A 14,561-nucleotide genomic window follows, 5' to 3' on the forward strand; every position below is an offset into this window, starting at 1 on the left:
ATTAATGACTAACTTGGACAAAAAAAAGTTCATACCTCAGTATGGGAATAATTGTCAAGTTCAATAAATGTAAAATTATATAACATGAACTAAACCGATATTGTATAACCTTCGTCTTCACTTGCTAAACATGGATTTTGTCCAAGCTTATCCATATTTGTAAATAGCTAATCAAACTCTTTTTTAAATTTACCCATATTTTTAAATTACTATTTAATAAATTTATTATTTTTCATTTATTAAAAAATATATATAGACATCTTAACCTCTTTTAGTATTTACATTATAATATTAAATATTATTGTAAATATAGAAAATAAAATAAGCCGGACCTAAATATTTTAACGGTTCATATAATAAACCAAAATATTTTTATCCAAAACTTTTTTAACCCTTTATAAAATTTCAAACCTAAGAACATTATAACATGAATATTAATTAGTTTCAAATTGGTCCCGGCGGGGCTCGAACCCGCGACCTTCGGCTCATAAGACCAACGCTCTAACCAACTGAGCTACGGGACCAATTACCTTAGTGTTTAATTTAATTTTTTTATCCGTGGCTTATCAGCTAATAAAACAGTTAATGAAGCAAAATGCATATTGGTCCCGGCGGGGCTCGAACCCGCGACCTTCGGCTCATAAGACCAACGCTCTAACCAACTGAGCTACGGGACCACATTTTTTAAAAAAACAAACTCTACTATTTAAATATTAAAATTTGTTTTTGCCTTTTTAAATATTGATGTTTTTACCATTTCTTTAAATATTAAAATATTAATATTAAATAATTTCGTTAAAATAAATATAATGTTAATTATATCAATAATTTATTATATAACTAAATATAAATATGTATGTTTAATATTGTAGAAAATTCTAATATTCGAAATTAATATTTTAATGTTTTTAAAACAAAAATTTATTATTAATATAATAATAATTGACTTTATTCAAGTTAACAATTGTATAAAAATTAAGTTATTCATAAGAAGCTTTTTTTTTAGAGAATGATTTTCGCTTTTTAAAACGGAAAGTCATTTTCTAAAACTATGAGCTTATTTTCTGTTAATAAATATGTCATTTTTCATTGGCCAAGTTATTTTTTATGAAGCAAACAAAAAAAATGTAGGAAACATTTTTCGTAAGTTGTTTTTCGCAAAACAAACACACTCGAGATCACAAATAATACATGTCCAACTCCAATCAACTAGAATTAAAATAAACTTAAACAAAGCACATCAGAAAACTTAGAATATATTCGGACTTAGTCCAAAATAAATCTACATAAAACCTACACATAGTGGGATTTAAATCCAAAACAATCTAGAAAAAAAAAATCACACATAACATTACACATATTGGGACTCAAACTTCAACTATTAAAACCCCGAAAACATCATTGGCAATATAAGATGTATTTATGGGTCGGGTCAGGCTTAAGCATGGTATTAACACATTTTATATTTATTTAAGGCTTGTTCGAAGTATGAGTTTAAAATTTTACCAAAGCTTGTCCATGATTATAAAAATATAACCATGCCCATTTTAGGCCCACCCATATCAGTTTTTAAAATTTTTAATTTAAAAATTAAAAATTAAAAATTTATTTTAGGAAAAATATTTGGTACACCGCCATTGGAGTTTTTAGACCCCACAAGCAAGGATAATAGGTAGACAAGTGTCCTATAGGGTATAGTAAAATATTTAAAAAGAAGAGACACATGACAATTTTTTAAGACTGCTTGTCGAAAAAAAAGGTACACCGCCAGCGTACTATACACTAACCTTTTATTTTATGGGAAATTATTTGGTATACAGTCAGTAGAGTTTTTAGACTCCGCAAGTAGGATCAAGAGTTGACAAGTATCCTATAAATGTATAGTAAAATATTAAAAAAAAAAGAAAAGAAAAAGAAGATACACACATCAAGTTTTTAAGGCTACTTGTAGAATAAAAAAGTCAGTGTACCAGATACTCACTGTTCTTTTATTACAATTTTATGGAAAATTATCTCATATATCACTTGTGGAGTTTACAGGTTTAGGGAGTGACATGTGTCTTATAGAGTGTAGTAAAAAGAAACATAAAAAATATAAATAAATGTGACACTTGTCATACATTCAACCTGCTTGTGATGTTTAGAAAACTCTACAAATGGCAGTGTATCAAATAATTACCACAATTTTATATATAGGTAACTTAACATTTTTTAGTGTTTACGACATGGTATTATATATAATTATAAATTTATTTTTGTGTTATAAATTATATAATATATTACGAAATTAAAAATAGGTGGGCTGGACTTAAACATTAAATGTTCAAGTTTAAATCAACCCATATTTTAAATAAGTTTAATATTTTTATTCAAATCTATTTTTCGAGTTTAATATTTTTGTTTAATTTTTTTAATTTTCAAAAGAACTTTTAAGTTTAAGCTAATAACTGATGAAAATGATTTTAAATGAAGTCTGAAAATCTAGACATTGGTATAAGTGACGAATAGAAGTGTACAAGCCGATGATAATATGGGAATACGAAATTGTTGATTGAGAATTTACTTAGAAAGATTTTGGCAACTTTTCAACGAAAGCCTTTTATGTCTTTTTTTTCTATTTTTTTCAAAAGTATAATTTTACTTGCAAATAAAAAGTTAATAAATATATTTATTAAATATTTATTGAAAAAGATTTCTTCAATTTCTCTCAATTTTGAAATTAAGTAAATTTATCTCTCTAAATAAATTCAGAGTAATTTTTAAAAGTAAAAACTAATGATAATTAATCAAAGTGTTAATGTCTTTTATCAATTGTACATATTTTAATTGGTGTAACAATAAATTTAACTCTTAATGTTTACATGTTCTATCAATTTAGCCTTAATTCTAAAAAATCAATAAATTTAACTTTGAACATTTACGCAAATGCCGCAGACTAAGTTTATTAAATCAAGACCACATTAATAGAATGTCTAAATTTTGAGAACAAAATTTGTTATTATACCAATCAAACTTACATTAATACCAAAATTAATTATCTTTAATTGTTCACTTTCAAAATTAACCAAGATTAAATTACTAGTCAGAAAGGGAGTAGAGATGCTTTTTTACCAATATTTATTGAGATCGTATGATATAACCTCTAAGTTGAAATTAGATATTTTAGAATAATAAAAATTTCATAATTGCAAATCAAAATGAGTTAGGTGAAATTGACATGTCCAATGACGATAGATTAGATATCTACAAAATCTGAAGACGTAAATGTATTTATTTTCCGTCTAAATTAATTAAATTATCTATCAGATATTTGAATCCGTTAAATAGCTAAATATAGGTCCAAAAGCTATTTTAAGATAGAAAAATTAAAAGGTAAAGCAAATAATGGGGTAAAAATATCAAGGAAGCCCTTTACTAGGAATGAGATTATATTTTACCCTCTACTCAAAAAACGAGCAAATTAATCTTTGTATGTTAGTTTAAACTTCAAAGAGCAAATTGGTCTTTTTGTAAAAAATCATCCAATCCATTTGTATTGTTAAAAACTAACCTGATTGACAGAATAACCAAACAGTAATACGTGACGTGCCACATATATACCATATTGACATACAAAAATCAATTTTTAACTAAAAGATCAATTTATTTTTTGATCTAATGTACAAAGACTAATTTGCTCATTTTCGGATATAATCCAAATCCACACTATCCACTGATGAGAATTCAATTAGTTCAGTTTCGAAATACCGAAAACCGATTAAACTGACTAAAAATGCCGAAAGCTAAACAAGAAGAAAAATACTCTAACAGGAATGAAGCAGAATCTTCAGTAAGTTGAATCTACATAATTAGGTTTGAATTATTACAGCCTTTCCACGCATTCTTTTAAGAAAGTATACAATGGTTCCTCGAATACTCTATAATGTCTGTTGTTAGTTCAAAATGAAGTATCGAAAACTCACCAGAATCTCGTATTGAGCAAAATTCGTCCCGGAACGAGAATAGGTTGTATTCTTGAGGTAAACTGTCACTTTCTTTTATGCATCAAAACTACCGGTAACCTCTTCCTCTTCCACGTCTTCCCCAACCCCTACCCCTGCCTCTTCCACCACTCCCGCCGTAAGATATGCCTTCCAATGCTCTATTAACAAGCTGGTTTTGCATGTTACCGGCTCCACGGCCTTTCTTTATTGCCAAATTATTGGAACCACTACCGGCAGCAGGTCGCTTCACCCTGCTCAACAATTATGCAACATAAATTGCTTTGCTTCAGGGGGCACTTGACATGTATGAACTTTGGTTTTATTTTATTGCAGTTAATGCAGCTCATCCAACCCATGTTGGGTTTCAAAACGAGAGAAGGAAAAATCTAAGGATGAGTGGAAAACAATGGTTAAAGATCAAAGAGGTAACTTACCCGGTTGCAGTTGTGGTGGACAGCGCTGAAGGTTTTATGGCTTCTTTCCAAGAAAGGTTGACGCTCTTATCTCCGATAAATGCAGGTGTTTTCAAATGTAACGGCTGAATAGGTAAATAATAAAAGATAAGCAGCCGAGAGTATTAGGCATTCGTGGCAAATGCTATATATATTTAGATGGCAAATTTCACTCCCTTTTACCTTTGTCATAACTAAAATGTTATTGCAGGTACGCAATCCGGTTGTGGTATTTTGCTTTAGCGTTTTCTGCAAGTAGAAAATATGAAGGGTAAAGTCAAAAAGGGAACAGAAGAAAAAAAACTAAAATGTTGGCGGGGGGCGTTTAAAATAAACTCACAATGTTATCCTTTGCTTCATCAGATTTAGCAGCTGCCATTGCTTTATTGTGCTCAGCCATTCCCTGAGTTAATTTCTTAATTGTGGCCCTAGTTAGGTCTTCGACACTACTCAATCTGGATCACAGCATTCATCAAAAAGTTAGTACAAGAAATACACGAGAAGCATTATCAACAATGATAACAACAATCCAACTGCAGATTATAAGGTTTGAGAGCATTTCAAAATTTCTTTTCCATCGGAGCATTCTAGACTGATTTGAGTGGTTAGCTTGCGCTCAATCTGGAACTCAAATTTGAAGTTTAACAATGATTAACAGCCCTGCCATAGGCAGCCCTAAAGAAAATCTTTGTTCCTTGGGAAGATAGTAGCATTTTGTATTTTTCTTTCAAAATAGGAGTGATTGGTAAACATCTCAATTAATATTCACTGAATTAACATATACATATTTATAGGGAGGGATCCATTTACACCAATGTAAAACTAAAGTGGTTTTACACCCTTCTGTAACTTTTTATACGACTAATATTTCAACAATCTAACTGTTGAATTTATCAAGACATTTATATTTGTCATATATGTAAATTTTTAATTGATTCAATATATTTATCATAACGATCCAAAATATTATCTATATTAACATATATTTAACGGCTGAATGTATGTTTTTTACATAAAACGAATAGTTAATATATATATCAGTTCAAAGATTTGTTAAAATTAGGAACAAAATGCAAGTACAAAGGATTATGTCATTAACAGATGTCTGTGTAATATGCTTCATCTAGTGATACCTAAATGGCTCGCATCAGATTTTATTCATATTACACCTTTCACACTCATTTAGCAAGAATTTTGAAGATGAAAAGAAACAAATAATTCATCTTCAAAGGTCAACTTATTGACTTGTACTTGCACCAGTAAAGACAAACAAAATATGACTATTCTAAAAAATACAATTTCCATCAAGATACAATACGAAGAAAAGAATCAGTTTGTTTTTTTTAAATTTATAGCATAGGTGAAAGGATATCCAAGGTTACCTCTCAGTGAAGTCCTTATAATACTCTGAGAAGTCCTCCCCCAGTCTATCTGATGGTTGACCAGTGACAATCTTGTATCCACAAAGACTATTTGAAGCATTAGGAGCCTATGTGACAACAATAATCAAATAAGGATCAAACAATCCAAATTAAGCAACAGGAAAAGAGATTTGTTTTTAAAAAGATTGAAGAAAGAAAAAACCTTGTGAGCTAAATGGTGGAATGAAAACAACAAGCATTCAACATAGGTAAAGTTTGTTTCTTCACCAGTCTTCCTCCGAGGCATATACTTCTGAGAAAGAAAGAAAGAAACAAAGAGATTTATAAATAGAGTTGATAGAAATATAAACCTGCATGAGACAATAAATAAACTCCAAGAATACAACATGATAAGAAAATGTACAGTCATACCTTTAAAAGCTGAACAACAGAAGGAAGAACCTGGCGAGAATCCTGTGGTGTTGTGTAAGGAGAAATTTCTGCTAAAGCTTTGAGCAAATCCAGCTTCCGTTCCTCGGGAAGCTGTAAGATACACATATTTTAGAATACATCTCTTATCGGTACTAGATACTTAGTAGAGCAAATAGAGGTCATGCTGGAGTCTTCACAAAACAGAGTTCCACAAGAATAACGAGTAAGAAGAAATTTTCAATTTTCAGAGAACATTCAGATGTGATTGGTCAAGAGACTCCCCATCATATTTAAGAGGAATTTCTAGAACTTCTAAGATAGCATTTCAAATATTTGCACTAACAGGATGCTTGTGTATCTTAAAGTAATAATTTTATAAATGCCGCTGATAATATTGCCCATGAGCAGCTTTATAGCAAACTCTGTTGCATTCTAGAATATCGTCAGAACAACAAAATATGCAGCTTTGCATTAACAATTCACACCTTCCAGATGTCCTACCAACGAGAAGGTAAATAGACTGAAATAAACATTTCATCGAATTGGATCAATCCCAATTTCAGAGGCTATGATTATCAACTAAGAGATAGCAAAGCCATATGAAGGAATTCAAGAACTTCAAATAAAAAATAAAAAATAAAAAATAAAAACTAAATGCCAAGTTCTAGAGCTCAGAGAAAAACTTATAAGATTCATCCACCTCCATTCCAACTTGCAAATCTTCATAAGCAGAGAAGACTAGAAAATCATCATAAACACCTTTCCTTCAGTATAGAAATAACAGTGCCAACAACAAAGAAGGAACAATTGGATGAATGTGCGTATATCTATACTGTAATTATATCAGGTTCTAACGCAAAATGAGCTTGGACTACATTTGTTGCAGTAATTGAGATCATAAAGTAGTACGTCACCTTATCAAAAACAGGTATAATGTGTTTGTTTAAGTAGTTGAGAAACTTGCTGCCAGGTGCACCCCTCTGTAAAATAATTTAGAGGTTAGAGTGCTAAAAAGAGTTCATACATCAGAAGAATATTTAATGGATGGAAAACAGATATTCAGTAATACCAAACGCAGTCCTTACCACAAAAAATGGAATAGCCATGAACAGACACGATATCAACCTATCAATATGATCTGCATCAGAGACCTGCATCCAAAAGCATTTTGAACAGTTTCAAAGTAAGTTCACGACAATGACAATGCAACGGAGAACCAAAGGGACAATGTTGACTAGTAAAAGTAAATCTACTTTGAATATTTTGTGGTACCACATTCCTTCTAATGAACATCTAAACTAATTTATGCAAAGAGGTAACTTGGAACATCTTCTGCATCATAAAGAATCAAGTCAAGCATCATAAAGAGAAGATTCCAAACCAACATTCAGCAAACAAGCACTCACGTCAAATTGTGCATCTAAATCAGCCTGCCCTTCAATTATTCCAATAAGTTCCTTCAAGCGCTCAGGAGGAGCTTTCTCCCCAAATATGCTCAAACTTTTTAAAAAGTCCATAAACATCCTGAATTCAGCTCCAGTTACATCTCCTAAACTCTGCAATGGAATTAAATAAAATCAATCCTGCATCTTCTACTCAAAGTTACAACTCAGGGGGAAGATTAGAAAAAACAGATCAATGATGAATGATTACACAGAAAATCAAAATAGTACCTTTTTAATTAAATCAGTTATGTGCCTTTCCATTTCCTCTGGGGGTCTCAAGAGTTCAGCTTTAAGAGGAAAAACCTATAAACACGGTTAATTTCCCCTCAATTATCAGCACAAAACAAAGCACAAGAATATCAACAACAGGTAAACAAAGAAGCAGTCTGAACCTTATCTCGTATAAAGCACAAAACCTTGTCACGAATGGTGTCATCTTGACTTGGTTCCTCAACATTCCAAATGTGCTTGAATAGTGCTGTCAAGGACTCTGCATTCACAAGACAATCTAATCAACAAGGATAAAACCAGAAAGAACAATAGTAGAAAAATGATGAGCTTGTGTCATTGGTTCAAGCCAAATTAACATGCACGTTACATCATAAGTGGTTGATTATCTTCATCAAGAAAACCATTGTAACCTACTTAGTATTTCCTTAAGTAGATACCAAAAGTTCTTTTACTCACAAAGCTCATTAACTAGCCTAGACAACCCCAACATCTTCTTTCCCATTGAAGATGCAAAAGAAATAGGGGCAATCTGAATCATAACACCCACTTTCATGAATTTTGGAGACTTACAAAAATGCACCACGAAATCTGCCTTACCGATAAAAATGCTATCAACTTAAAGTATTAATATAACCAAACTCTAGTTCAGACACATTTGGCCTAAGAACTCAAACATGTAATATCAACCATAACTAGTCAAATTTCATCACTACCAAAAGAAAAAGTAAACAAAACAAAACAACTTAACAAGACTTCATAAGAATGCAACATTACCCTTCACATCCTGCCTTAATACAGACATTAAGGCTTTATGAACAGCATCACGCTCCACAATCTCATCTATAAGAAACAAAGCAAAGCAAAGCCGCAAAGGCGAGGTTAAATACACAACAAAGACGCATGCTTTGAAATAGTAATTCTACAAGTTATTTTAAAAAAAGAGTTGATAGTTTTACCAGCAGTAAGGAGTTGCCCTAAAATGTCTACTATTTTAGAAATGTACTCCTTTGTATCCTTACAAAACAAAGGAAGCCCACGAATCGCTTGCACTCGAACCTACAAATTTTTTTTTTTTTAAATTACATTGAAGAAAGCTACTAAAATTACTTCAACTCACTAACTAATTCGAACTTCTTAGATTATAAACGAACTAACCGCTAAATCTTCTTCTTCAATCAAATCGAAATGTGCATTGAGAGCACGGCTGGATAAGTTAGGGAAGAACTTGAAAAAGCGAGGTATTAGCTGAGCAGCTAATTGTTTCGCCTTTAAGCTTGTTTTCGTTGCATCGATGACTCCTTCGTAATCTTTCACATTCTGTATCAGAAATTAAACAAATTACAACTAAAAAAACCCTAGGAATAGAGATAAAGAGGGAAAAAAGAAGGAAGGGACCACCAACCTGAGACTTATCCTTAGCTTCGTTGAGGCGTTCGCCGAACTCATAGAGCTTCTCGATTTGCTTGGCTTCGTCGGAAGAGTCAGTCATTTGGTGGATTTAAGGATCGGGATAACTGAGAGAGTGAAATTTCAACAATGTTAACATTAAGAGAAAAATAATTTAACTGAAAATTTTTGTAGTAAATGATATATAGAGAGAGAATTTGAAAATATAGAGTACTTTGAGTGGGTTTTTTTCTTCTGGTTTTTCTTTTCTCTCTGTTTGGCTACCGGGAAACTTATAAAACGAAAAAGTGTGTAATTATTGGAAATTAATCACATTTGAGAGGGTGTCGATAAAAATTAAACTCCAAAAATAAAATTTTTTAATCAGTATGGAACTGGAAAATATGAAAGCAATATAGGATCTAATTTATTGATCAAAATAGATGATTACAATACTTTATTAGTTTCTATTTATAGGTGTAAAAATCTAATTCTAATAACTATTAGAATTTAAAGTTTATTAAAACTTTATATTGATATTCATGACAGAATCATATTTTTAACTATTTATTTTTTAATGATTTATTTATTTAAATCGGATGAGTCAATCGAATCGACGAACAAGTGGTTTGATCAATTCGACCATTAATCTGGTTTTGAAGGCCTTATTCAAGGCCCGAGCTCAACCCAACTGTTTTCTATGTTTATAATTAGAGTTGCCCATGGGCTGAATTGGGCCAATGCCTAAAACTTTCACAAACTCAGCTTGAATAAAATGCTAAAACTTGAGCCTGGTCTGGCCCAACCGTAGTAAATTTTTTATATTATTTTTTATATAAAAAATGTAAAAATATAATACATCAAATACACTAAAAATATTAAAATAAATATTCTCCAACAAATGGAAAAAAATTAAAAATATATATACTTAAATAAGTGCAACTTAGCAAGCAAATATATCTAGAAAAGTAGCAAAATTAATAATAAAACAAGAGTCATATAATATCCAAACAATAATAAAAAAATAGTAGTAATATAATAACAAAATGATTGCAAAATAATGAAAAAATAATAAAAAACAACAACAATAATTTTTTTTACTGCAAATTCGGGTCCGGTCAGGCCCGAGCAAAAACACTTAAGGCTCGACCCATTTAAAAATGGTCTTATTTATTTGTCTAAGCCTATTTTTCGAGCCTATATTTTTGCCCAAACCCTCTCACTCTTCGAACGGGCCTTCTAGCTGAACCACCCAAGTCTATTTATAACATATTATGTTATTTTTATATATATTATATAATTTATATTACATAAAAATTAAATCTAATAGTAATATATAATATTATAATATAACATTAACAACTGTTAAGATAATTATGAAAAAATAAATAAATGAACAATATTAAATTTTAAAGTAAAATTAATATAAAGATATTTTTTAAAAATTCCAAAAAATAATATGGGCGGGATTAAAATAAGTTTGGGGCAGCATTTATAAATTTGGGTGGGTCTAGGCAAAATTTTGGATCCATATTTCGGGCAGGGTGCTTGGACAAGTATAAAATGTGTTAATATCATACTTAAGTCTGATCCGAACCTGGTCTAGCTCATGAATACCTCTATTTGAAACCAGTAATAGTACGAGATAAAAATAACATTTAGCCCAAACTTAACAACTTTTCTCAGATCTTAAAATTTGCCCGTTTTTCTCAATCTGGCCTATGAACTTGGATTCTATCAAGGTATGATGATGTAGTACTCTAAGATTGTGTGCCAAATTATCACTTAAAAATTAAAAATTTTAAAATATATATAAAATCTAAAAAATACCAAAAAAGAATCCAAAATGTAACAATGACCAAATTGAGAAAAACTATCAAATTGGTCATTAGCCCTTTAATTTAACGTCACATCATGATTGTAACAGGAGATAATGGATGAGTGCAAAAAATGTAACAATTAGATAACATTAATAACTATTACGTAAGTTTTAAAAGTTGGGTGGTTGAAACATAATTTTATATAAAGTTCGGGGACAATTGGTATAGTTTACCCTTAAAATTATGTAGACGAATGTATTAATAACAAAAATTATTGTTTGAGTATAAAATTAAAACCAAATTAAAAATAATAATTAAAATCAAATATTGGTTTTAATTAATAAATTATGTAGGGTTTATTTTAAATAATAATAGTATTTTAATTAATTAAATACCAATTAAAAATTGTTTTTATTATTTAAAGTTTAATATGCGATTGAAGTATTTCAAACCATAATATTTGATAAAATTAATATTATTTATTTATTTCGTGTTAAATTTAAATTTCAAATAATATATATTTAAATATTATTTATATCAATATTAAATGTAAATTTAATATTTTTGGTAAAGATAGATAATATTATCATAAGAATAAAAATTATTTAATTTTTATAGTTTTATTTTATTTGTTCTTCCAGTCCAGTTACAAAAAAAAAAAAAGAAGAAGAGAGGCCCAAATGGTCCAAAATAAAAAGAAAACCCTAATGGCCTAAAAGCCTAAACTTTTTCAGAAAAAAAAACCCTAGCTCGCGCGCTGCCGCTCCTATGCCTTGGCCATGTCAGTATGCTCGCGCCCCGAAGTCTGCCACCGTCAACTGCCTCTGACCCGTTGATTGACTCCAGGGACACCTAGAACAAGGACAACAACATGCAAGAAACAGTAGATGGCAGAGGCAAAAAATAGAAATATGTAATCGACTATAAAAGCCGAATTAAAAAATGTAAGTAAGGGAACAAAAAAAAAATACAGAGAGATACCAAAAATAAAAACAGATTGCAATAGTTCAAATAGAAGGTAGTTTTTCACTGTTATTTTTATTATTTTCGCATATATATATAAATAAAAAAGAAGTTATTTTTACCTTTTTATCGTCGTTGCCGAAGTCTTCTCTGGCTTGGAAGGCGATCGAACCCATGAGGTTCGCTTGAGGCCGCGGCGGAGAACATCGAAAAACTGAAAGGTTTTCTCCTTTTTCTGGAAGTTTGGCTTCAGTTTTGATAGTTTCGACTCTAAAGCAGAGTCCTACGCTAAAAGATGAGTGAGGGGGGAGCGTTTTGGATTTTTCTAGCCATCGTGGACGGCAGAGCCGTCGTCGGTGGCAGTGGTAAATCATGGGTCTCATGGGACACAGGGAGAACTTGAAGAGAAAAAAAAAGGCAAAGTGTTTTTTTTTAAACAGTTTAAAATGAATTTTTTGAAGCTTTTTTTTTTACTTAAATAGGGTGCCAAAATGGCACTGTTTCAAGGTGTTCCGAAATTCCCCAAAACGAAGTCGTTTTGGGGCCGACCCAATTACCCAACCTGGACCCCTAGGATCCGCATGTTTTTGTAAAGTGATGTATTTTCGCCTTTGTTTCTTCCGCTTTTGCGGCTTGTTTCAATCTAGCCCTATCTTTTTTTTTTGCCATTTTATTTCATTTTACTTTCATTTTGGTCCTTGGAGCATTTGAAGAGATGGGCACCTGAAACGGTGTCATTTCAGTCGACCCGAAACCCGACCTGCTTTCCCCTAGGATCCGCGTGTTTTCGCATGGAGGGGATAATTTCTATTTCGGTCCTTCCGCTATCCTGTTCTTTTTAATCTGATCCTATTTTATTTTTTTAGTTTTTTATTTTTATCCTTTTATGTCTCTCTCGTGCATTTTAGTCCCTAAGCTTACTGTTGACTCCCCAAGGGAGGGACACGTGTGTTGAGGTTGGGAGAATTGTTTGCTGTGTCCCTATACGTTTTGTTTAATTTCAATCTAGTCATTTACATTCTGCTTTTGTGTTTTTTAATTTATACCTTAAATTTCATTGTGTTTTCAATTTAGTCCCTTTTAATCACTGACAATGACGTCGGATGTGACACGGGTGTACTTGTTAGGATAATTTCACTCTAAGTCCCTGTATTTTATATTTTATTTTTAATTTAGTCTTTCATTTTTGGATTCTTCATAATTTAATCTTTAAATTTCATCATAATTTTAATCTAGTCCTTTATTCATTTAACTTCAACTTTTTTACAAACATTTATTTATTTATTACTTTTTTTTACATATTTAAAAAATAAGATTATTACATTTTTATTTGTACATTTTTCGCTCATTTATTATTATTGTTGTTGTTATTTTATTTTTATCTTATTTTTGCTATTTTGTCATTTCTTTTATCATTCTCACATTACTTATGTTTACATTCATTTTAATTTTATTATTATTTTAAGTTACTTTATTTATTTTGTTATTAATGCCTGAATTAATATTCTTATTATTGCTATAGTTACATTATTATTATAGTATTTACCCATTTATTTGTCATTTATCATTATAATGTTCTACCACTATATCATGCATTATGTTTAAATATATTCGACCGTTTTCGTACTATGCTCAAATATGTTAAACACACATCATTTTAAATGTTACATTTACTTTTGCATAATGCATAAGAAAGGAAATTTTTAAATCGAGGTACCGTTCATTATTGGAATTAGAGGAGTCGTGTTCCTAACTTACGGAATATGGCTTCTTTCTAAAACCAAAATAGTCAAACATCAATTTTGAAAATAAGAAACGAGATTTAAGTAATGAACAAATGGCGTTTATTCTTGTCTTCGAGGATTTAAGGCATTGTGTCCTAACTTACGAGATATGATCCTTTCTTCTCGATTAACCTGAATAAGCCCTTTTCGCGAAAATTAATTTAATTAAGTGATGTCTTAATACAGAAAGGGATCGTGTTTTAAATTCAAATTTTCAATTTCCGATACCAAGACATTAAGTAATCAACTAGGTACCAATTTTGAGCATCACAAGGGTGCTAATCCTTCCTCATGCGTAACCGACTTCTTCCGAACCCATTTCTTGAATTTTGTAGAACAAAGAACATTGTTTTAGTAAATCAAACTTTTTATTAAAACGATCAAATTACGAGGTGATCCGATCACACCTCATAAAAAGGATTGGTGGCGACTCTCATTTTCGTTTTCAAAATATAAGTCGATTTCCAAAAAAAAAAAAAAAGTTTCAAACAGTAGCGTGAGATAGAATTAGGATGGAAAATGTTAGGCGTGCTATGTTTTAAATATTAGGTTAGAATTGTACTAAATTTGTTTTAGAACTGGAACGATATGTTAATGTAGTAAGGTTGACGTATATACTGTGCAAGATGTATCCTAAGAATAGTATTTTTGTGTCGGTTTTTTTTTCCTACCTTTTAACAAAACAATTTAACAAATAATTGAGT

The 14,561-nt window shown here is 30.7% G+C and overlaps 1 protein-coding gene and 2 non-coding genes across 3 annotated transcripts; all 3 read right to left on the bottom strand.

Moving 5' to 3' along the window:
- Positions 1 to 450: 450 nt before the first annotated feature.
- On the bottom strand, positions 451 to 524 carry TRNAI-UAU (transfer RNA isoleucine (anticodon UAU)). Its single transcript has one exon. It is a non-coding gene; the product is annotated as a tRNA-Ile (tRNA).
- A 79-nt stretch (positions 525 to 603) lies between these two features.
- Positions 604 to 677, bottom strand: TRNAI-UAU (transfer RNA isoleucine (anticodon UAU)). Its single transcript has one exon. It is a non-coding gene; the product is annotated as a tRNA-Ile (tRNA).
- A 3,106-nt stretch (positions 678 to 3,783) lies between these two features.
- On the bottom strand, positions 3,784 to 9,685 carry LOC105774067 (apoptosis inhibitor 5-like protein API5). Its single transcript, XM_012596395.2, has 17 exons — positions 9,526 to 9,685; positions 9,307 to 9,418; positions 9,060 to 9,221; positions 8,861 to 8,960; positions 8,679 to 8,744; positions 8,066 to 8,163; positions 7,902 to 7,976; positions 7,635 to 7,784; positions 7,314 to 7,379; positions 7,143 to 7,208; positions 6,229 to 6,339; positions 6,020 to 6,109; positions 5,818 to 5,924; positions 4,776 to 4,890; positions 4,619 to 4,684; positions 4,418 to 4,521; positions 3,784 to 4,234 (listed from the first exon to the last, which is right to left on the bottom strand). The coding sequence occupies exons 2-17, from the start codon at positions 9,391 to 9,393 to the stop codon at positions 4,051 to 4,053; spliced, it is 1,647 nt and encodes a 548-aa protein (XP_012451849.1). The 5' UTR covers positions 9,394 to 9,418; positions 9,526 to 9,685; the 3' UTR covers positions 3,784 to 4,050.
- Positions 9,686 to 14,561: the final 4,876 nt, after the last annotated feature.

The sequence above is a fragment of the Gossypium raimondii genome, chromosome 6 (genome assembly GCF_025698545.1).
Source record: "Gossypium raimondii isolate GPD5lz chromosome 6, ASM2569854v1, whole genome shotgun sequence".
Classification (NCBI taxonomy): Eukaryota; Viridiplantae; Streptophyta; class Magnoliopsida; order Malvales; family Malvaceae; genus Gossypium; species Gossypium raimondii.